We start from the raw sequence: 24,792 nt of genomic DNA, 5'->3' as shown, positions 1-24,792 counted from the left end.
TCCCACTCTACATCTCACTCTTGTCGTTGTCACTGGTCATTCAGGTGCGTTGCGGTGAAGCACACCCACTCACTGTTTTAAGCTTTCGCGTGTAGAGAATTTTAGTTCTTAATTTGATGTATTTCGGGGTCTAACTTATTAAAAACCACGTCATTGCCCGTTGCCCGTACAGGCTCTAAAGGTGGTTGCACGTATTCACATTAATTCGCATCTTTCCTTTTCAATACAATCAGAATATTTTGTTATTTCGATTGCCTTTCTTGTAACGCCTTTCACAATGGCGCCGCTCCTCTTCGGTAGAACTGGTGATAACATGCAGTGCAAAAAAAAAAAGACGCTTGCGCTACGGATTGGCTTCGTTCAATAGCGCTAAAAAAACTTGCGTAATGTTCGAAAAAAAATTATATCACATTCCATACCAGGTGGCGGCAGCAGTGCTGCTGATGCTGAGATGCCGAGTAACAGCGATGTTGCCATCTGGGACGGCCTTCTACGGAAGTAGAAGACTAGGGCCAAGCCGACGAACGCAGCGGGTATCTCGATGGCCGTGGATATGGCGAAATTGAACTGGGGGCTTCCTTCGATGTGTACTGCTCCCAAAATGACGGAGTACATCACAAATGTGTCGCAGATCCTGTAGAAAGACCACACAGTGCAGGTGTATGTAGCCTAATCTTCTTGCCTAATGGAACTGTCGCGTAAAGTCCACTTGGTCTCCATTCACATACACTGAAAACGTATAGTGCCTAAGAATTACCATGATGCTGTCTGGGCAAAATGTTTCAGTAGAACCCTGCTTTAGCGGCTAGGATGGGAGTTGTCAGGTGCTAAGTGCGTACGGCGAACGCTTGCAGCGCCTTCTCCCCGCACGCAGCCCGTGTGCTATCGAAACATTATTTAGTTGCTAAATTTATGTACGCGCAATTTTTAGTTTTGACCTTCCGCTTTTGGTGGAAAAACAAAATTCCTAATCATTTTCAAAACACAAGAATTTTGGAGCATTGGATTACAGCGCCAACAAATTCATTGCCCCGGCAAGCTGTTCTAGAGTGTTTTACCATAGCGGGTAGCGTACTGTACGCGTGTTTCCCAACGCTTCTCTGCAAAGAGCACCCACGTGACGTGCGTGATACCACTCCGCGCGCTATTCTTTTGAGCTCCTGATAAAGCGAGCCCACCGTTCGGCCTCTGTGGCCGAATCGAGGACTGGTGCTGACAGCTTGGGTTCGAGCCCCAGCCGATCTATCTATTAGTTTTTTTCTTCATCGTCTATATTATTTCCCCTAAATTTATTTTCTTTTCCAAACTCAAATCTGCGTTTTGTTTTCGTTAATAATGCTGATTTTGTATGTTTTAGGTCGGTTTAGGTTTGGGGCGCTGCCAATGGTAACGTTGAATTACCGTTCTCCATCGCATGAACAGATATGCCACGTGGGTGCTCTGTGCACCGAAGCGTTTGGAAATACGCGTACGGTACGCTAGCGGCGGCGGGTACTGCGACCCGACTGCGCATGCGCGTGTGGTCCTGGCGTGGCGGGCCGCCCGTCCGCGTAACGAACGCGTGCAGGCGCAGTCGGGTCCAGTCACCTGCCACCACTAACCTAGTGTACGCTATGGCATGCTAAACACTTCATTATGAGCTCCTCATTCCTCAGCGCTACGTGCCCGAAGCTCTGATCGAGGAGTGTACGTTTTGTACGACTGCTCACATAGCTACTTTTCCTTTCCCGCGATGTATGCGGCGTGGCTGCACTGCTGCATCGCTGCTCCAGTGTTGCTAGTATAGCAAGCGAGATGAGGGTTGAAAAGTTGGGCGAGTTGCTAATGATGCATTTTGTGCTGTCGCCATGTGCTCCTGTCCTCGTTAATTTGCGCGCAGTTTGTTTTTTTGAGAACGAGATGAGCCATCACAGATAAGGCGAAACCGTTCGTATTTCGTCCCCGTGGACTTGACAGGTCCCGATGTGTGATAAGAACACACGTAGAACCATTATGAGGCAACCTATTGTTCGCCCCGACAACTGTACCGGACTGTTTCGAGGCGTGTACGTGCTGTAGCTAATGTCGTATCCAGCGTCGTAGCTGATGTGACTTTTGAAAAAGACCACACCACTTTTTTTTTTTTCTCAGTGACAGGACATGCTTCCAGTGGTGCTCGGTTGGTGCTGAATGGGATCTTCACGACACTGAGCTCATAACCGAATGCCGCAGTAAAAGAGTTTGTTCGCGACACTGGTTCATGGAGCAGTGCAAGACATGTCCATCAATGGCCAGCAAGCTGCATCCCATGTTGCCGTAATTGAAAACGAATACGGCTTTGTGAACGTTGTCTACTTACTAAACAAGAAATTCTCACTCTACAAGTTGCGAGATAATTTCGAGATCACGCAATACTTTTAGCTGAGAGCGCGAAATTGGTACTTACCACCTTGGATATACGTCGGCTGAACGTTTATGGTTTCATTTGTCTCATTCTGAGGTATTTGAAAGTGAAGCAAGCGTTGGCTCAAAAAACAGCGAACACATTGCAAAATAACTGTAATCTGACCTCGGCAGATACAAAAACAGCAACAGCCTAGCCGCAAATCTCTTACAAACGAGAGTACTTGTTGATAAGCTGTGACCCCTTGGCGCTTCTCTGACAGCAGAGAGTTTTACAGCACACCGGTAGATTAGAGCCCACCAAGCTTTTGGACCAGAAATACGCGGGGAAGAAATTCAAATGGCAGAATATGCTATTATTTAGGCGGCACAGCTATACATCGACATCGTCTCGTCTATCGGAAATTCCATCTGACATGTCTAAATACTCCTTGACTGTAAGTATTCGCAAGGAAGATAAAGGGTACAGACAACCGCTATTTGTCCAGTGCTTGTCTTCAAGCTTATACAAAATCCAGCCTTTTATACAGGGTGATCAAAATTAAGTCGACAGATTTTTTTTTAATTGGCCGCTTAGATTTACGTGAAGACAACCTCTACAGGAGGTTTTGCGGTCAGAGGAACACAGAATTAACCCGCCGTGGTAGCTCAGTGGCTAAGGCGTTGCGCTGCTGAGCACGAGGTCGCGGGTTCGATTCCCGGCCACGGCGGCCGCTTTTCTGATGGAGGCGAAAAGCAAAAACGCCTGTGTGTTCGAGATTTTGGCGCACGTTAAAGATCCCCAGCTGTTCAAAATTAATCCGGAGCCCTCCACTACGGCGCGCCTCATCGCCTGCGTTGCGTCGGCGCGTCAAACCCTACAATCAAATCGAACACAGAATTAAGTGGTAATTATTTATGCCAGTGGTTTAATTAACTAAAATTGAATGATTAACTTTTTAGCGGCTGCAGTATGCAGGCATGTTTGTATTGAAAAATTAGGTGCAATCATTTTCGATGCAGTTCTATTTGGCAAAATTCTTCTAGCGTACCTGTGCTCAGAGCTATCGAACTGCGAAGTTTAATTGCTGTTCGCATGGTTGCGCATGCTAGGCAGGGAACGTTAGAATAAAGAATAATGCAAATGTAATCATTAGAATAACGTAAATAGAGATAATTGGTCGAGCGCAATTATGAAAAACTAAAAAATAACAAAAATATAAGAAAAGTACGGTAAATGTCAAAACGTATACCTCATGGCATTTCTACAATGATGTAGATTTCGCGAAAGTTTCAACTTTAGTCGCTATAATTGCGTAAATGGAGATAATTGGTTGAATGAAATTTGGAAAACTAAAAAATATTAAAAATTTGAAATAACTCTTGAAAATGGAAAACGCTGTAACGCCCTGCATTTTACACAACAATGCAGATTTCATGAAAGTTCCAAATTTAATTGTCAGAATTACGTAAATGGATATAATTGGCCGAACGAAATTTTGAAAAACTGAAAAATAACAAAAATAATAAATTACGGTAAATGTCAAAACGTATGCCGCATGGCATTTCCACAATAATGTAGATTTCGCGAAAGTTTCAACTTGAATCCTTAGCGTAATTGGAGACAATTTTGGTCGGACAGGATCTAGAAAAAGCAAAAATTTGGCCGGAAAAAACTTACACTCAAGACAGGCAGCATAAGAATTCTACGCATTAGTAGATAATTCTCTGAATTTCTGAATAATTTTTTTTGTAATTTTTTCAAGTAGACGCGACTCGTAAAAAAACTGCTTTCTTTCTAATAAAATCGCGAAAGCTTTTCAGTACTTCCTTTTTTCAAAAACGACGTATTTAGGTGCCCCGCATAAAATAAACATCGATTTTATTATTTTCTTTTCAGCCAAAGGCTGTGTCTTTTTTAAAATAAAACACGGTTGTATGCTTCCTTCATTGTTCTAAATCATAGGCAATTTCAAACACGGTGTGTTTAACATAGAATTATTTAGGAGTTTGTCTCTATTGTTGTCTACATTTTTTAGCGTTTAAAGAACTCACCACAAAACCGGGAGAAGAATGGAAGTCTTCCTGGTTGCCCTGTTCTTGAATATCTCTAGTGGCCCAATGGCTTTGGCAGACGACTCTTGAATTCGAACCGCCACACCATGTATGCGGGCCTGCAAGTTGGACACTTTCCGGCGATTCATTCGCAGAATCTTGGTAATGGCTCGCTTCGCTTCCTCCTCACGGCCCATCGTGATCAACCAGCGAGGCGATTCCTGGACGACGCTGTGAAAAATTCGAAGAAAATGGCATGCAGCAAAGCCATGGGTGTTAAGAACAGTGCGGTTTTTAGTTGAGGCTGACGCTCGGCCATCGTGGGCTGACGTTGACAGTACGCTTACATTGCCAAAACACACAACGTATTTGGTTTTTGCGCAGTTGTCTACGAATTGCGTCAAGCTTCCCGTCCACCCCTGTTTCCGGGGGCAAAGTGTTAAGTTCTGGCACATCACTTCATTAAAATGGCCCATCAATTAGATATCAGTCGTTAGGTACAGCCTGTTTGCCTTTATTGTTTGTCTTCACGCCGGCACAGGTGACTTGGGCGCGAAGGGCGTGAAGAGAACCCGCGGAAGGTTCTTTTTGGTTCGCTGCGCTATTGTGTTCGCCGGACGAGCGGGCCTGGAGAGGAGTTATAAAATCCGTCGGTCACCCCAAAATAGCGAAAAGTTATGCTAGCACTTGAAGGAGGGTTTCCTTTTGTTCGTTTAGAAAACCGGCGGAGAGGGGCCTGGACATTTTAACGGCCGCGATTACCGCCATGATAAAGCTCTAAGCGGACGGGAGCTAAAAGTCAGTCAAGGAATTAAAGGTAGGGAGAGGGCACCAGACGTTCTGTTCACCACGGTGAGAGTGCTCAAATCTACTGGGCGAAGTTTCCATTCGCTCTGGCCCTGGTGACTCGGTGGCTGGGATGCGTCAATGCGTACGCGACCAGGCTTTGTTAGGCGCTCGACGTGTGTACTGAGCAAAGGATTTCTAGCTGCGTGGGGCACAATTATAGGCGCGCACGGTATTGACAATACTTTAAGACGAGCAGCCCGAGAGCCGATGGCCGTCGTTAGGATTGCTTTTAGTTCGTCGTTTTTTATTTGTGCTATATTTGTGTTTTGCTGAACACCTCCAGGTTACTTATATGATAGTCAGAGGTCCGAGTTAGCGCAAAAAGGTTACAAAATGTATATGCTGCGTATATCCCAGACGAAAAAATACTACAAAACGACTCGGAAAAGTCGCCCGCCGTTGTCAAGACCTCTTATGTATGTGCTAATCTTTGGCTGGCTCAACCTTTTCGAGACGATCTAAAACCGATTTTATAAACTTCGAAAAAATCTGGTTTAACAATGAGATTATAAAGGACCTATAGTTGTGCATCAGTTTGTTGTGGATCGGGATGGGGTTGGGGAGATTTAAATGTACGGTGCGTGGCGAAAGCTGGGCACCACCAAACTAGGTGTGTGAGGTCTGATGGAGTGGTGGTACGGCAGTAAGGACATCGAGGGGGCAGGTGAGGGGTATAAAACACTTCGCAAGTGGTATACCCCTCACCTGCCCCCTCGATGTCCTTACTGCCGTACCACCACTCCATCAGACCTCACACACCTAGTTTGGTGGTGCCCAGCTTTCGCCACGCACCGTACATTTAAATCTCCCCAACCCCATCCCGATCCAAAACAAACTGATGCACAACTATTATATGACATAGCGGTTTATTCAATTAAAAGCGGTATGGCACGGGTTGTTTGAGCGGGTCCTCCCCCGAACGAACTGGTGTATGTGCACAAACCCTATTGCGATCACCATGAACTGGCCCATGAATTGCAGGTTCCAAGAACTGGCCCAGTTATTGAGTCCACTGAGAACGACCAGCATTTATTTGTTTATTTTCTCTTACCCTCCCTCCCCTTTTCTTTCCCCCATCGTGACCAGTGGTCGTCCTTTTCTATTAAAGGTTGTCTCTCTCTCTCTCTGTTTTGGGTGTATTAATGAATCAGTGTATAAGACGTCTTGTAAACGCCGTCAAAATGTCAGTTTATATCTGCTCATTGGGATACCACTAATATCCGTTTGTTGGCCTAGTACACCTGCATGCAGGTAGCCTGACAGATGATGGTCACGTGGCTCTTGTTATCTCTCTACACGCCATTGTCGAGTAAAATAACGGAAACAGTGAAGTGCGTGACAAAATACAGCGCACCGCACTTCATCCCTGCGTTACACAATATTCAGAATAATCGAAACACAATCACTCCAACCATTTTATTGAATTCAGTGCAACGCACTAGCAACACTGAAATATATAATTTACAGTTTGATTCTGATTAGGAATTTCTAGTGTGAAAAGGCTGCAAATTTCTTCATGAAATCCCGTCACGACCTTTCTCGCATAGGTCTGTCGCTGGCTTGACAGCGGTGAGGATTTCATGGGACGTTCTTTTGAAAAGGAGAAGCGTAAAAAAAGATAATCAGCTCACTGGGATGCGACAACACGACAACTCAAACCTGCAAACACTTGCAAAACACACTGCCCCCGCGCCAAAAGAAGAACAATGACCCCTGCAAGTCAAATCGTTAAACGTTGCATACGACACAGCATCAAATCAGAGTTAGGCATAAGCATACAAAACAGCCCCACTCTGCCCGAAGAACGCGAGATTTCCCACAAGACCACGCGGGGAGCGCATGCGTAGAATGTGTTCTGCCGGCTCCGCTGGCACAAATGTCGATGCATGTATGTCCGTTGGCGCCATTGAGGAAAAAACATCCCCCTCGCGAGGGGCACGATCAAATGCAGAGCATTTCTGCGGGGGGGGGGGGGGCGCCTGCAAGTCGTACGGATTACGTATTGGTTGTTGTTGTTGTAATTGTTGTCTTCCAGCGTAGACATTGTCGATGAAGTCGATGGTGAAACGTGCCGTGAACCCCCTGCCGCGGCTATGACGCAACGTGGAGCGGCTATGACGCAACACAATCCAACACAATCCACTTTAATCCAATCCAATCCAAATCCAAGCTAATCCAATCGAATCCAATCCAATGCCCTTCGCGAGAGAGTGTATAGCATAGCGCCGAAATCGCCAACACGCGAACGCGTGATGCTGACGTCACGATCACGCCACAGATGTTAGCGACCGCAGCGCGCGCGAACGACATATGTGGTTGAAGCGCTGGACACATGTACGACTGGTACACGCGATTCGCATGCGACTGATCGTTACGATTGATCGTTAGGACCTGTTTTGGCGTCGATCGCTGGTCGGAGGAGGCTCACGGCGTGCGTCTGGCTAGCCAGATGCAGTCGTGCCATCGTTGCAATCGTCGTGAGGCCACAGCCAATGATAGCCCGCTGAGCCCCAACCCCCGCAACCGGCGTGCGTTGCTCTGGTCGGCTCGGGTGTTGGAAACTTTAGGCTTAGCATCCTGGCGGATATTTGATTGCCGCTATCTGTGTAACTGCGAATGACAATCCGTAACACAACTTTTCACCACACTATCATCCCTTTTCTCGCATAAGCTACTTCTTTTTAGCGATCAGATTGATTCAGAAGAGCAGCGACAAGCGCGCTTGCTACCGTGGTCTGCGCCGGTTCGAGCCGCTGAGTTTGCCGAGCTGGCAGGCGCGACCGGCGTGTGCGCGGACTGTTTCCGAAGGCAGAAAACACTTCGCGATTGCCTGCTTTATCAATTTCTTGCGAACAAACGCGCGGAATCTACAAATTCAGCTCAGCGATCGTCGTAGTTGAACATCTGCGTAGCCTGTTTCGATGCTTCCGCGCAGGTATTGCCATTTCTCGACCGGTCGGCGCACCGCACGCCGCGCGCCGCGGGGGCCGGTCAGCGTATACGCTTGCATCGCGGCAGATATCTGATCGCCGCTTTTAAAATAAGCCCTGACAACAATCCCTAGCACAGTTTTTCACCACACTAACACCTACTTTCTCGCATGTGGAACTTCATTTTAACGATCAGATTGATTCAGAAGAGCACGAAAAGCGGTTGCTACCGTGGTCTGCGCCGGTTCGAGCCGCTGAGTGTCCGAGCTGGCAGGCGTGGCCGGCGTGTGCGCGAACTGTTTCCGAAGGCAGGAAACGCTTCACGATTGCCTGCTTTATTCATTTTTTGCGATTAAACGCGCGGAATCGACAAATTCAGCTCAGCGATAGTCGTAGTTGACCATGGAGCAAAAACGGTGGGCGGAGCGACGCCGACGACGCATCGCATGCACGCATCGGGTCATGTGTCTCAAATTCACGCGTACGACTAGTCGTGGTGACAGTCGTAACGATCAGTCGCATGCGAATCGCGTGTACAAATCGTACATGTGTCCAGCGCTTTAAGCGCGAACCGACCGCGGCGAGAGAGCGCGATGCGAGCGCCCCACCTGTTCTTGCGCGCGAACCTAACGCGGCGAGAGAGGGTGTTGCGCACGTCCCCACCTGTTGTGCGCCCGAACCGAACGCGGCGAGAGAGGGCGTTGCGAGCGGAGAGAAGGCGAGGAGGACGCGGGGGAGAGGGCGCACCTCTGGCCGACGGTCGAATGAGTCAAGGATATAAGGCACGTTCGTAACGTCCCGTTCTGTGTCGGCTTTGTGGCTCAGTTGGTAGAGTACCGTGCACCTTGCGTTCCGCCCGCAGAGTCGTAGGATCGAAACCTGGCGCCAGCAAGTATTATTTTTTTATATAGTGTAGGGGGAGCGATGCGGACGCGGACTACGGACGCCAACGCGGGTGACATCGTGAGTTACTGAAATGTTCTGCATTTAAAAAAAGTTAGGAGACGGCGTGACGTCAATCAGCCAGCCTTCGCAAGCCCACGTCCGTTGACGCCGCTCCCTCGCTGTTTGTTTTTCCAAAGCCGCCTATATTTTCTTTCTATTATAGCTTCATGCCGGCATTTGTTCGATTGGAGCCGGCGCCCTCTCACACGGCGACGTCACGTGGCACAGTGACGCCCGAGGCCCACTTTCGTTATGCTTTTTATGGCTAAGCTGAAGATGGTGTAATTTTTTTCTTCCTCCATTGTTGGCGCCCCCGCGTCTGTGATGCACGGCTTCTCGCGTACTCCTGCAGGTATTTGTCGAGATATGCACAAGCGATACGTCCCTTGTTGCGCCAGAGCGCCAAGCACAAATTCGCTGCACCTGGCGACGCGCCGACGACGGGGCTGATTCACGCCTCGGTAGAACCGCCCGCGGTCGACGTACCCAAACATGACGGGATGCGGCGACGCCGAGTCGTCTTCCCTTTCCTGTCACGACGGTCTCGGCTGGTGCAATCGTATGAATTAATGTGTAGATGCGAACTAGTTGGTACTTCATCACGGGAACATGTTCAGACTGGAAAGGGGCGCCCCTTTCCTGTCTGTTTTTCTTCCTCCAGTTGAGCCTGTCGCTGAACATGTTACCATGATGACGCAATCGCTTCGTCTCCATTCGTCGGATTCAAACTGACGCCAGTGAGAGTCCTGATTGCAGCAATTCGAACTGATCGCGGCATTTTCGGAGGCACCGAGTTGAGACGTGCTGTCGCCTTTGTTCGAGCCATGTAACGCTCGTGTTAGCCTTGAACATACTGTATATAAATGCTGCTTCAACTCTTCGTCGGCTCGAGAACATAGGACTTTGCGCCGCGTCGATAGCGGATTGTGCAACGCATCGCCACAACAGTGGTGACTGAGCTCAGATGGCTAAGTCCCAACGCCCTGCTGCGTATGAAGTGTGCAGTGCTTGCTTTGACTGCTCGCGCAAACGGGACGTGTCGCAACTGATTAAACCGCACGTACGTTCTTCACCTCTGGAGGCGTTTGAACCAAAGAAAACGCTCGGTGTTTGTTAAACAGTGTGATGAAGAAAAGATAATCGTGAAATCCTTAAAGAAACCCGTTGACTGATCACGGCTCAGATCGGTAAAGTTGACAGCAAGGCTGCCAGTTCACCTACAAATTTATGCTATGGGGCGACTCTCGCACAAGTACTAACCGTCATATTTTAAACGGATCTCGAGCACCTCGCGCATACGTCCAGGTTGGAACCAAACTTGAAATGTAGTATCCAATTTTATGCAACGCGTAATCCCAAGACAACATCTAAACAACCTTTTTAGAAGAAGAGCCGCGCAAAGCTAGCGAATTGTGTAGCGCAAAGAAAAGAACTTCAAAGATACTCCCACAGGCAAAATAAAATTGCGCCCCATGCCAGAACAGCCGGGAGACACACTACGATTAGCATCGATAACGCAAATACCTTCCAAAAGCCAGAAAGCAAGCACATAACAGCAAACAACGAGAGGTTTTATTTTGCTTCCTGTGAAGCGACAGATACTGCCTAAAAATTTCCCGCGCTTTTGTGTGCGAAGCACAGCTTACATTTCTGACCTGCCGCACGAAAACTAATTTATCGCTGTTAAATATCCGCATAAACAAATGGCTGTTGCTTAGCTCCGTTAACCTTGGATTTGCAAAGCAACAGCTTGGTTTAGTCTGGTTGAGTCTTGGTTTCGCTTGGTTAATTTTTGATTTAGCTGTACTGCCGACCACGTCTCTAAGCCAATCGGTTCCGTGCAACGCTCACAGGAGGAGGCCGGGCGAACGCGGCGTTCATTTATGGCGAACGCACCGTTCCTCTTCGCCAGGCGCGAGACGAGTAATATTGCCCGAAAATAACCAGCGCCGCATGCATGGGAGGCTTCGGGGGTGGTTGGTTATCTCGGCTACAGCGGCAGTGACGACCACTGTCGGCGCCCAGAGGCTCCAACAGCGGGCCCGGCGAATCACGCGATGCGCTTCGAGGGGTGTGTCTCCGGGGGTGTGTCTCCGGTCAAAAGGTCATTTGCGCATCCTCCACGAAATCGCTGGACGAAAGTAGTAAAGCTTTGCTTTATAAGCGCGCATGAAAATATGATGTAAAGCGGCAACAATGTCAAGCACGAAATATTTTTCGCGTCCTTCTTGAACAGCGCGTTGCGGTGCGGTGCTGCACACCCTTTTATCTCAATAAAACACAACTGTGCCATTATTTTAAATGCGAGAGCCCTGTATAACCGTTAAGCACCGATTTAAAACCGGAAAAGACAACACACCACATGGGTTTTGTACTCACCTGAACAAATGAAGCGTATGTCAGTACGCCGCTGTCCAAGGCCGGCGAGGTGTCAACTGGCCAGACCACGCCCTGATACGCCGCTTACAGTGCGCTCACGCCAAATGCGCGGCCCGTTACAGGACTGTCTTTCCTTTGTCCCTCAAAGTGATCTACGCATGCGCGGTAGCCCTCGGCCACGACATGCCCCTGGCGCCACTGATTCCCTCCGGAGCGGTAACGCGCCGTGTTAAAAAAGTCTTTCGACGGATCATCGGGACTGAAAAATCTGAAGCGTCTCCTGCGACGAGAATACGTCGACAGCACGGTTATAACAGCGCTAGGACAAAACAGGAATTCAAAAGTGCGCCTTTCCGACGAATTGCGGGGCCGAGATAAATTGGTTTGCACGCAATCGTTTACAGTGCGTCTAACATGGTCGAAAATAGCACTAACAATAAGGACTGCAGCTTTGATGTGTGTTCTTATGGAATTCCTCGACCTATATATTTCTTTTCTACACAATGCATTACGAGGGTTCCGGCTCCAGCAGTCCGGAGATGTCATTGGCTTACCCCGACATTTGACCACGTTTCAAGTGGCGAGCCGCTGGGATAACAAAAGACGCTCCGCGTCTCCCGCGGTAGTCGAGGGGCTGCGCTGGTTGACCGGTGTCTGAACCACCCTAAACATAAGCCCCCGCTGAAGTCGAGAGGAAATCCGCCGCCTAGATAACGCAGTTTTAATAAAAAAAGCCTGGATAACGCAGTTGGTAGCGCGCCGCACGCGTTATGCGAAGGTCGTGGGTTCGATTCCCGCTTCCGATTGCGCCGAACTTTTTCTCGACTTTGATTTCTGTATTCCTGTATCATACAAAAAGGACAATAACCTCATTCGGCGCTATAAAGCACCCCTTCAATTAGCCGAATGGCACTGGAAATAGGGACTGCTGCTTTGATTATAAGACAGAAATAAGGGTTGGCAGTCAAGAAAACCTAGGCAAGCAAAGGGGGGTATGTGGTGGGTCATTGAAACAGATAAAGAATTTGGAAAGAAAAAAAGAAAGTGGAGAAAAAATGCCCGCCATCTGGGAACCGAGCCCACAACCTCCAGAATGCCGGTCTGGTGCGATAACCACTACGCTACCGGCGGGGCGGTTTCCCCTCCAGCTTCTGGGGTATTTACGTCAATGGAATTTTTTCCAGTGCTTGGGGGTGGTAGCCAGCGCCACTCCGGCTTCTCGGGGTGAAGGGGACCTTCTTTTTAACCCCCGGGCCGTGACTCGAGTGTCTACGACATGTCGAGAGTGGTCGACCAGCGTTGAACCCTCTTTTAAGCTCCCTGTGGCACCAAGACTGCCATAACAGAAGCCCTCGCTATGCATGTAGCGAATCAGAATAGGAAATCAGGGGCTCGTTGTAATAAGACAAAAATAAGGGTTGGCAGTCAAGAAAACCAGGGAAAGCAAAGGGGAGGATGTGATAGGTCATTGAAACCAATAAAAATTTGGAAGGAAAGAAAGAGGAGAAAAAATGCCCGCCTGGTGGGAACCGAACCCACGACCTCCAGAATACAGATCTGGTGCGATAACCACTACGCTACCGGCGGGGCGATTTTCCCCTCCAGTTTCTGGGGTATTTATGTCAATGTAATTTTTTGCAGTGCTTGGGGGTGGTAGCCAGCGCCACTCCGACTTGTCGGGGGGAAGGGGACCTTCTTTCCAACCCCCGGGCCGTGACTCGAGTGTCTACGACATGTCGAGAGTGGTCGACAAGTGTTGAACCCTCTTATTCTCCCTATGGCACCAAGACTGCCATAACAGAGGCCCTCGCTATGCATGTAGCGAATCAGAATAGGAAATGAGGGGGTATTAAGACAGAAATGTGGGTTGGCAGTCAAGAAAACCTCGGAAAGTAAAGGGGAGGATTTGGTAAGTCATTGAAACAGATAAAGAACTTGAAAAAAAAGAAAGTGGAGAAAAAATGCCCGCCAGGTGGGAACCGAGCCCACGACCTCCAGAATACCGGTCTGGTGCGATAACCACTACGCTACCGGCGGGGCGATTTTCCCCTCCAGTTTCTGGGGTATTTAGGTCAATGTAATTTTTTCCAGTGCTTGGGTGTGGTAGCCAGCGTCACTCCGACTTCTCGGGGTGAAGGGTACCTTCTTTTTAACCCCCGGGCCGTGACTCGAATGTCTACGACATGTCGAGAGTGGTCGACCAGCGTTGAACCCTCTTTTAAGCTCCCTGTGGCACCAAGACTGCCATAACAGAGGCCCTCGCTATGCATGTAGCGAATCAGAATAGGAAATGAGGGGCTCGTAATAAGAGAGAAATAAGGGTTGGCATCAAGAAAACCTCGAAAAGCAAGGGGGAGGTTGTGGTAGGTCATTGAAACAGATAAAGAATTTGGAAAGAAAGTGGAGAAAAAATACCCGCCAGGTGGGAACCGAACCCACGACCTCCTGAATACCGGCCTGTTGCGATAACCACTACGCTACCGGCGGAGCGATTTTCCCCTCCAGTTTCTGGAGTATTTATGTCAATGTAATTTTTAAATGCAGAGCATTTCTTTAACTCACATGTAGCGTCCGCCGTCCGTCCTCAACAGCACAGCGCGCAGGCGCGCTCTCTCCCCCACTCCTCCTCTCGCGCATCACGCTACGCTCCTCGCTCTCAATAACAGGTCCGCACCCCTCCCCCTACACTATATAAAAAAATAATACTTACCGGCGCCTGGTTTCGATCCCACGAGCCTGCGGCCGGAACGCAAGGTACGTGGTGCTCTACCCACTGCGCCACAAAGCCGACACAGAATAAAAGGCTACGAACGCGCCTTATATCTTTGACTCATTCAAACTACGTCAAGAAGCTGCTGATACAACGCATTCACTACCTGTGGGCGGAACGCGAGGTACATGGTGCTCTTACCACTGCGCGACAAAACCGACACAGAATGAAAGTCTACGAGCGCGCCTTATAACCTTGACTCATTCAAACTACGTCAAGAAGCTGCTGATACAACGCATTCACTACCACCAACTCCCCAAACGCTAAACGTTAACGCAATAAACCCACCCCCTATGCGACGCATTTACTCGAGTCCCCCTCGCGGTGAGATGGGCCCAATTTTTTCAGTGCTTGGGGGTGGTAGCCAGCGCCACTCGGACTTCTCGGGGTGAAGGGGACCTTCTTTGTCACCCCCGGGCCGTGACTCGAGTGTCTACGACATGTCGAGAGTGGTCGACCAGCGTTCAACCCTCTTAAGCTCCCTATGGCACCAAGACTGCCATAACAGAGGCCCTCGCTATGCATGTAGCGAATCAGAATAGGAAATGAGGGGGTAGTTGTATTAAGACAGAAATGTGGGTTGGCAGTCAAGAAAACCTCGGAAAGTAAAGGGGAGGATTTGGTAAGTCATTGAAACAGATAAAGAACTTGGAAAGAAAGAAAGTGGAGAAAAAATGCCCGCCAGGTGGGAACCGAGCCCACGACCTCCAGAATACCGGTCTGGTGCGATAACCACTACGCTACCGGCGGGGCGATTTTCCCCTCCAGTTTCTGGGGTATTTAGGTCAATGTAATTTTTTCCAGTGCTTGGGTGTGGTAGCCAGCGTCACTCCGACTTCTCGGGGTGAAGGGTACCTTCTTTTTAACCCCCGGGCCGTGACTCGAATGTCTACGACATGTCGAGAGTGGTCGACCAGCGTTGAACCCTCTTTTAAGCTCCCTGTGGCACCAAGACTGCCATAACAGAGGCCCTCGCTATGCATGTAGCGAATCAGAATAGGAAATGAGGGGCTCGTAATAAGACAGAAATAAGGGTTGGCATCAAGAAAACCTCGAAAAGCAAGGGGGAGGTTGTGGTAGGTCATTGAAACAGATAAAGAATTTGGAAAGAAAGTGGAGAAAAAATACCCGCCAGGTGGGAACCGAACCCACGACCTCCTGAATACCGGCCTGTTGCGATAACCACTACGCTACCGGCGGAGCGATTTTCCCCTCCAGTTTCTGGAGTATTTATGTCAATGTAATTTTTAAATGCAGAGCATTTCTTTAACTCACATGTAGCGTCCGCCGTCCGTCCTCAACAGCACAGCGCGCAGGCGCGCTCTCTCCCCCACTCCTCCTCTCGCGCATCACGCTACGCTCCTCGCTCTCAATAACAGGTCCGCACCCCTCCCCCTACACTATATAAAAAAATAATACTTATCGGCGCCTGGTTTCGATCCCACGAGCCTGCGGGCGGAACGCAAGGTACGTGGTGCTCTACCCACTGCGCCACAAAGCCGACACAGAATAAAAGGCTACGAACGCGCCTTATATCCTTGACTCATTCAAACTACGTCAAGAAGCTGCTGATACAACGCATTCACTACCTGTGGGCGGAACGCGAGGTACATGGTGCTCTTACCACTGCGCGACAAAACCGACACAGAATGAAAGTCTACGAGCGCGCCTTATAACCTTGACTCATTCAAACTACGTCAAGAAGCTGCTGATACAACGCATTCACTACCACCAACTCCCCAAACGCTAAACGTTAACGCAATAAACCCACCCCCTATGCGACGCATTTACTCGAGTCCCCCTCGCGGTGAGATGGGCCCAATTTTTTCAGTGCTTGGGGGTGGTAGCCAGCGCCACTCGGACTTCTCGGGGTGAAGGGGACCTTCTTTGTCACCCCCGGGCCGTGACTCGAGTGTCTACGACATGTCGAGAGTGGTCGACCAGCGTTCAACCCTCTTAAGCTCCCTATGGCACCAAGACTGCCATAACAGAGGCCCTCGCTATGCATGTAGCGAATCAGAATAGGAAATGAGGGGCTAGTTGTAATAAGACAGAAATATGGGTTGGCAGTCACCCGCCGTGGTGGCTCAGTGGCTAAGGCGTTGCGCTGCTGAGCACGAGTTCGCGGGTTCCATTCCCGGCCGCGGCGGCCACTTTTCTGATGGAGGCGAAAAGCAAAAACGCCCTTGTGTGCGAGATTTCGTCGCACGTTAAAGATTCCCAGGTGGTCAAAATTAATCCGGAGCCCTCCACTACGGCGCGCCTCATCGCCTGCGTTGCGTCGGCGCGTTAAACCCTACAATCAATCAATCAATGGGTTGGCAGTCAAGAAAACCTCGGAAAGCAAAGGGGAGAATGTGGTAGGTCATTGAAACAGATAAAGAATTTGGAAAGAAAGTGGAGAAAAAATGCCCGCCACGTGGGAACCGAACCCACGACCTCCTGAATACCGGCGTGGTGCCATAACCACTACGCTACCGGCGGGGCGATTTTCCCCTCCAGTTTCTGGGGTATTTATGTCAATGTAATTTTTAAATGCAGAGCATTTCTTTAACTCACATGTAGCGTCCGCCGTCCGTCCGCAACAGCTCAGCCCGCAGGCGCGCCCTCTTCCCCACTCCTCCTCTCGCGCATCACGCTACCCTCCTCGCTCTCAACAACAGGTCCGCACCCCTCCCCCTACACTATATAAAAAAATAATACTTATCGGCGCTTGGTTCCGATCCCACGACCCTGCGGTAGGAACGCAAGGTACATGGTGCTCTACCCACTGCGCCACAAAGCCTACACTAAATGAAAGGCTACGAACGCGCCTTATATCCTTGGCTCATTCAAACTACGTCAAGAAGCTGCTGATACAACGCATTCACTACCACCAACTCCCCAAACACTAAACGTTAACGCAATACACCCACCCCCTATGCGAGGCATTTACTCGAGTGCCCCTCGCGGGGAGATGGGCCCAATTTTTCCAGTGTTTGGGGGTGGTAGCCAGCGCCACTCGGACTTCTAGTGGTGAAGGGGACCTTTTTAACCACCCGGGCTGTGACTCGAGTGTCTACGACATGTCGAGAGTGGTCGACCAGCGTTGAACCCTCTTAAGCTCCCCATGGCACCAAGACTGCCATAACAGAGGCCCTTGCTATGCATGTAGCGAATCAGAATAGGAAATGAGGGGCTAGTTGTAATAAGACAGAAATAAAGGTTGGCAGTCAAGAAAACCTCGGAAAGCAAAGGGGAGGATGTGGTAGGTCATTGAAACAGATAAAGAATTTGGAAAGGAAGAAAGTGGATAAAAAATGCCCTCCAGGTGGGAACCGAACCCACGACCTCCAGAAGACCGGTCTGGTGCGATAACCACTACGCCACCGGCGTAGTGGGTTCGGTTCCCACCTGACGGGCATTTTTTCTCCACTTTCTTTCTTTCCAAATTCTTTATCTACGGTTTCTCCACTTTCTACGGTTTCTCCACTTTCTTTCTTTCCAAATTCTTTATACGGTCAAGCAATCCACTGCCACAGTACAAAGTACACTACGTACACTGTACACTATACACAGATTTGAAAAAAGAGAGACAAGAGGATGTAAAAGCGCTTCTCTTCAAGAACAAAGTTTCTCAATTGCTCACTGCATCGGCCTTCTCCGGTGCCTGATTGGGCAAGCAAGAGAATCGCCCTGTGTTTTCATTTATGCCGCTCAAGACAGTGTTAAACTTGGAAATAAAGTAAGATTCACTGGCTTCACGGTCATAATGCGTTTTGAAATTGAATTGAAGCACCCTGGCTGTGAATGCGTGGAAGGGGTGGCCTAGATTATTTACATGTTTAGATAGGGGAAGGTGTGGTAGGGTCTTTATGTGTGCTCGGTGGTTGTTGATTCTCATTCTATACGGATTCTCAGTTTGACCAACGTACTGAGCGTGGCATATCATTCAAAAAGGTAGACACTATTTGCGCTGTCACAGTCAAAGTTTCCTCTTATCTGGAAAGAGAATGAAGATGTGGTGCTGGTGGCGACAGAGGCTTTAGTCATCATGGGGCACAGTTTGCACCTAGGCTTATTGCAAGGTTCGCTGCCTGTGAAACGGCAGGTGTTGACCTTAGATGACGTTACAATATCTCTGATGTTCCTCGCACGTCGGTACACGACGCGGGGAGGCTCAGGGAAAACACTTCACAGCCTTTCGCTTTGAAGCAAAATGTTGTGGTGTTTTCGAGTATGCCGCTTACGTTGGAGGACGAAGCGGTATATGTAGGAATAAGGTTGGGGGTCGTATTCAAAGATTTGGCTTTTGAGTTAGTTATCAGGTGGCGGCGGTCCTGTTTTTCAGACTTTCTAATAGCATCACTGATGACAGACGGTGGGTATTGTTGTCGTGTTAGGTCATTAGTTAGTTGTTGACAGAGGCAAGATCAGCTGTGTCAGAGCATATCCTTGTAAAACGCCGAGACGGACTGTACGGTATCCGAGCTTACAGTATTTAACGTGGTTGCTTTTGAAATTCAAATATTGATGTCGGTCCGTTGGCTTCCTGTACACTGAGGTCACAAGCTTGTTGTCCGATATCCTCACTGAAACATCGAGAAAGTTAATGGCAGAGGCGGAATATGAGTGGGAGAATGAAATGCACTCGTGGGCGATTTGCACGTGGTGCTCATTGTCGAACTCAAAGTTGTTCAGCTTCAAGACAAGCTTTAGAAGCACGCCGAGAGTTTCACCATCAATTTAACTGTCTTGGGAGGCATCATCGTACGCCTGGATGACAGATCAGATGCCGTCTGAGTGTGGAATCTTTGTATATAGCGGTGCGACGTCGAGAGTGTCTAGAAGGCTATTTTCCGGTATAACAAGATCCATAATATCAGCCAGAGTATCCTTTACATATGGAGGTAGTGTGGGAGGAATGTCTTTGATTAAGCTATCGATAAAACTAGAGATCATTTCTGCTACTGTCCCTATACCGGAGATGATTGGTCTGCCTGGATTTCCTGCTTTATGTATTTTAGGCAACATATGAAATCATCCTGGAACTGGGCTTAAAACTTGAAGTAAGGCTGCAGTTTTTTCCGGAGGTTTTTTGTCCTTGACGAGCGCAATCAGTGTCTGGCTTACCTTGTTCTTAAATTGGGGAGTCTGATCGGTTACAGTTGGTATATAGAAAGAAGTATCGCTGAGCTGTCTTTCCGCCTCAGTGGTGTAGTCCAGCTTATTCATAATAACAATTGCGCCACCTTTATCTGCGGGTTTGGTTGTTATGCCGAAGCGCCCGTTGGAACCTTTTAATGCCTTTTCCTCTTTCTGTGAGAGATTCTTGTGATGCGGTGATCGATGTTTACATCCAGACAGAATGTCACGTTGTACCGCTTTGATGTAAATGCCTAAGCATTTGTCTCTTTGTGGGGGAAGAGTCCAATGACGTAGTGATGGCAGCCTAGTGTCAATATTAGGGTCTTGTGATTTGTCATAGTAGCATTCGGTGAGCCTAAGCGTTCGGGAGAAGTTCTCAAGATCCTTATAAATTTGGAATTCGTCTAGTCTGCCGGTTGCAGGGAAAACATTCAAGCCTCTTGATAGCACGCGTTCATCGTCATCAGTGAGAGGGGAGTCGGAAAGATTTACTTTATGGCACTCTTTGAGCTGTGAGGTGTTAGGCTCAGGAACATTTTCGGGGCTTGCATGGAAATGAAACAAAGACGTGTCTACTTTCTTAACACAGAAGTTATGCCGTCCCGAAGCAGCTTTTTCTGTTTTGTTAGCGTTACTTGGTGCTCTTTGTTTTCTGCAAACACTTTTAAAAGGTTAATTTCATGGGGCGTGAAGTCTACCTGGTCAGCGAGTTTTCGTTCCTCACTCAGGATGTGCTCTAGTTGTGAGTTATCACGGTCAATAACAATTCTCAAAAGTTGCTTGGATGCTTCATGTATGCATAACGCCCCTAGCCTTAAGCTCTTGGGACACGTCGGAGGTGGCTGCTCTAACGTAAATGCGCAGCCCTTTCGGAACTACGTCACACCTGCGATACAGACTAAGGGTACTAACATGGCCCTGATATCGCACTCGCTTTTCGACAATTTTCCTAGCCTTCAAAAAAAATTTGACACGGTTGGTCTGTTCTGACCACAAGAGTCACCTGATTATATTCAGTTCCTTGGGTTTTGCTTCACGATGGCCGAGAAGGTCCTTCGCAAGTTGTAGCGTGGCTCCAATGGAGCCTGGGCTGAAGCTTGGGGTGCTGCCGCTGGAGAGGCCGGTGCGGGTGGAGGGGAGGTCGGGGCCGGTTCAACCGCTGTCTGGCCCGCAGGGTGCTGCTGCCATGTGTCGTCTGCGCGTGCGTATCCTCGACGTAGAGTCTGGTGGAGGTGGCTCGCAAGATCGCCACACCCTCGAAACTTGGGTGGAGCGGGTCAGCGGCTAGAACCCGAGCCGGCGGGAGCCACTGGAAGCCGTGGTCGAGGAAGAAGGGGCCCCTCGTCTGCCGGCAATGCCGGCGAAGAAGGCCGTTGAAGCAGACAGCCTTCCTGTATGATTTCTCGACGTAACGACGGTTCGTTCCGCCCCGGTGGCGATCCATAGAGCGGGGCAGGATTAGGGTAGCATATATATATATATATATATATATATATATATATATATATATATATATATATATATATATATATATATATATATATATATATATATATATATATATATATATATATATATATATATGGGGGCTTGGTATGTGCTTCTGTGTTACGTAGAGCCCACGTTTTGCTTAATACATCTTCTTGCCCCGCCCACAACTGCAATGTTTTTAAACCCAACTGATCTGTACTATTTGTATCTTTGAAAAAGACCGGCCCCTGGTCGGTACGTTAGAAAAATAATGCTATGTTTTTCAATGTGACCTCTCTATCGTACAGTTAACCTTATAGCCAGGAACCTTTTCTCTTAACTATATATATATATATATATATATATATATATATATGTGTAGCGAATCAGAATAGGAAATGAGGGGCTCGTTGAAAATAACACAGAAATAAGGGTTGGCAGTCGAGAAAACCTCGGAAAGCAAAGGGGAGGATGTGGTAGATCATTGAAACAGATTAAGAATTTGGAAAGAAAGAAAGAAAGTGAAGAAAAAATGCCCGCCAGGTGGGATCCGAACCCACGACCTCCAGAATACCTGCGCATCGCACCAGACCGGTATTCTGGAGGTCGTGGGTTCGGATCCCACCTGGCGGGCATTTTTTCTTCACTTTCTTTCTTTCTTTCCAAATTCTTAATCTGTTTCAATGATCTACCACATCCTCCCCTTTGCTTTCCGAGGTTTTCTCGACTGCCAACCCTTATTTCTATATATATATATATATATATATGGGGGCTTGGTATGTGCTTCTGTGTTACGTAGAGCCCACGTTTTGCTTAATACATCTTCTTGCCCCGCCCACAACTGAAATGTTTTTAAACCCAACTGATCTGTACTATTTGTATCTTTGAAAAAGACCGGCCCCTGGTCGGTACGTTAGAAAAATAATGCTATGTTTTTCAATGTGACTTCTCTATCGTACAGTTAACCTTATAGCCAGGAACCTTTTCTCTTAACTATATATATATATATATATATATATATATATAATAAAATATATATATATATATATATATATATATATATATATATATATATATATATATATATATATATATATATATATATATATATATATATATCGAGAGAGAGACAGACAGAGAGAGAGAGAGATGGAGTAAAAGCTTGTTATTTCGAACTGGGTTAATTCGAACTTTCCGTCAATTCGAGCTGCCGCCCTGGTCCGGAGACAGCCCTGTATATTTTAATGGGGGTAAACATCTGACAATTCGAACGCGTCGCCATTCATAACGGTTAAGTCGAACTGGGATCCTCTAGCTGCGATCGCTCCTCGCACAAGAAGTCTGCCCAGAATGATACCAACGCGTTGCAAATCCAAAACAAACCAAATTTACTAGAGGTGGAAAACAACGAGTCTAAAAAACAACTGTGTAGCGCGTATACGCTGCTGCGACAGCTTATTTCACTTCCGCCCGGGGCGCCAAGCTGCCGGCTCTTGGGCCTGGCGCAAACCGTTGCAGGTTTTCTTTGTGCCGTGATCGCTGGCGTGGGCCTTCGTTCACGGGGCGTGCGCAACAAACGTTGTGTATTAGCGCCTATGTGATTCGCGATAACGAGTACAGTGGAGGCTTCTTTGTGTTCTGCCTGGGCAGTGCGGTGCAATATCCATCTATTCCCGCTCGCGCCCCCTAATTCGAAATCCGTTTAATTCAAACAATTGTATGGCTTCCTTCGAGTTCTAATTAACTAGCTTGTACTGTATAAAGAAAACCTCCCAGCCACAGTCCAGCGATTTTTCTATGACGGCACAGAAACCTGTTTGAGCGATGTGCGGGCGCCCACGTAAGCCACCGCCAAGAAGCATGACTGGGCGATTGTTGCAGCCTCCAGTCTGTTTGATCGCATTAACTGAATTCTAACGTACAGTTAGCACACTGAAAACTACGCTTTTGGTACTGTCACATATAACGTCACTCCTGCCCATAACACGTCACCGTAGCGCGATATTTGAAAGCTTTTAAACGTTTGTTTCCATTTTTCGGTTTAAAAACCTTTCATGGCTGTAATGGGGCTGAGTGAGTTACCAAAGGCTATTTCTTTCAAATTCAACAAAGTTGTATTTCGTCTGCGTGGTTCCTTTAAAATCAAACCACTTCCAACTCACAGCAAGAATGGCAAGCAGGCCAAAGCGGAGAGTCCGGCCACAAGCTGCAGGAGCTTCCAGTTCCCGAGGAGGTAGGCGACGCCAGGAAGAAGCAGGGTAGGCACCGCGAAACCCGCCGTGTACGGTAGGTTCAGGAGCGTCCGGTACCGAGGATCCAGGATTTCGGTTACTGAAATGTCAATTGTTACTTGGTTGCCATGAGTGACCATTTCATGAGTGTGCAAATAGATTCGCCTGCTTGTTTAGTGCTCTGTAACAGTATGTTATTTTACTAGATGCTATAAAATGCTCGCTGTTGTATTTGTACTTTTAAAGCATGAATGGCCGTCATATTGCTCTTTTCACAACGTAACGCGGCCGGGACCTCGTCAGCTTTTGGAGCTTATAGTGCCGTACTCCGTCCCGTAATCAAACGGAAGATGATAGGTGTAACATTAAGGGACAAGAAGAGGACGGAGTGGGTCACGGAACAAACGCGTGTTGAGAACATATTAGTAGAAATTAAGAAGAAATGGACGTGGCAGGGCATGTAATGCGAAGGCAAGATAACCTTTGGTCATTAAGGGTAACAGAGTGGATCCCAAGAGAAGCAAGCGCGGCAGAGGGCAGCAGAAAGTTAGATGGCCAGAAGAGATCAAGTTTGCGGGGATAACTTGGTCGCAGTTAGCACAGAACTGGGATAATTCGAGATCTATGGGACAGGCATTTGCGCAGCAGTGGGCGTAGATAGGGTGGTGATGATGATGATGAAAGTTGATTGATTGATTGATTGATTGATTGATTGATTGATTGATTGATTGATTGATTGATTGATTGATTGATTGATTGATTGATTGATTGATTGATTGATTGATTGATTGATTGATTGATTGATTGATGTACGTGTGGAAAGCACCGAGTGACTAAGTCATTCGGATTTTACGCGTACGGTGGTGAGCCCCTTTGTAAGCAACGACGTCTGTGTTTCGTGTTGAAGTGAAACACAAGAATTTCAGGTTGTGCAAGATCTAGGTACATTTTTAAATTATTTGTTAGGCAACCACGTGATCGGGAGTATTGTTACATGCGCACATTTAAGATCTACTCCGGCTCATCAATTTTCGTGCTCTGTATATACGAGGCATTCTTTACATCAGTTACAGAATGCTTATCAGTGATTTACTTAATCTTAAACGCACACTATACCAGTACACGTAGATTCAGTAGTTATTATCACCGTACAAAAATTACCATGTCTCTGCTCGCCTTGCTTCGCTGCAAATGTCGTCGAAAGCTAATATTCTTCTTCAATCTGTGCCACGTAACTGCCTTTCTTCTCTCTCTCTCTCCCACCTCTCACCCTGTTCCTTTCCTGTCTTGGTCCTGCCGTAATAAACACAACGAAAGTTTGCTGAACTTATTTTAATTTTCCCGCGTTCACACTGCTCTGGTACCATGTTTTCAGACCTTTTGTTACTGTTGCGGGCCACGAGCCCAAGACACCGGCGCGAGCCATTTTTATTGTTTTAGGTTAAAACATACTTCTTAACGCGTTCTTTCATCTTTACTATCGCACGATACTGCACCCACGTGTATTTTTAATTAAAGGAGCCACTTACGTGTTAATGCTTTTCCTCAAATATCGCTAATGTTTGTTTTTTTTTTCCTGAAGAATATTGAGGGTATGAAGCCTGCTACCAGATTTAGTAGATTCCTAATTGTTTTGCCTATGCAATTACCTCGTTAACGAGATATGTTAATTTTT

The 24,792-nt window shown here is 47.8% G+C and overlaps 1 protein-coding gene across 1 annotated transcript in view; it reads right to left on the bottom strand.

Annotated features, from left to right (window-relative positions):
- The window catches only part of LOC144137663 (solute carrier family 22 member 1-like), a 72,008-nt gene that overhangs the window by 15,657 nt on the left and 31,559 nt on the right, over positions 1-24,792 (bottom strand). The window contains exons 4-6 of the mRNA XM_077669595.1: positions 23,049-23,217; positions 4,417-4,647; positions 420-634 (exon numbers count right to left, since the gene is read on the bottom strand). Of these exons, the coding sequence (XP_077525721.1) occupies positions 420-634; positions 4,417-4,647; positions 23,049-23,217 (615 nt within the window). The remainder of the gene's footprint in view (positions 1-419; positions 635-4,416; positions 4,648-23,048; positions 23,218-24,792) is intronic.

The sequence above is a fragment of the Haemaphysalis longicornis genome, unplaced genomic scaffold (genome assembly GCF_048455015.1).
Source record: "Haemaphysalis longicornis isolate Haplotype H1 unplaced genomic scaffold, Haemaphysalis longicornis Haplotype H1 scaffold_43, whole genome shotgun sequence".
NCBI lineage: Eukaryota > Metazoa > Arthropoda > Arachnida > Ixodida > Ixodidae > Haemaphysalis > Haemaphysalis longicornis.
The sequence above is the reverse complement of the archived record's forward strand: the minus strand, read 5'-3'. Positions and strand labels throughout refer to the sequence as shown.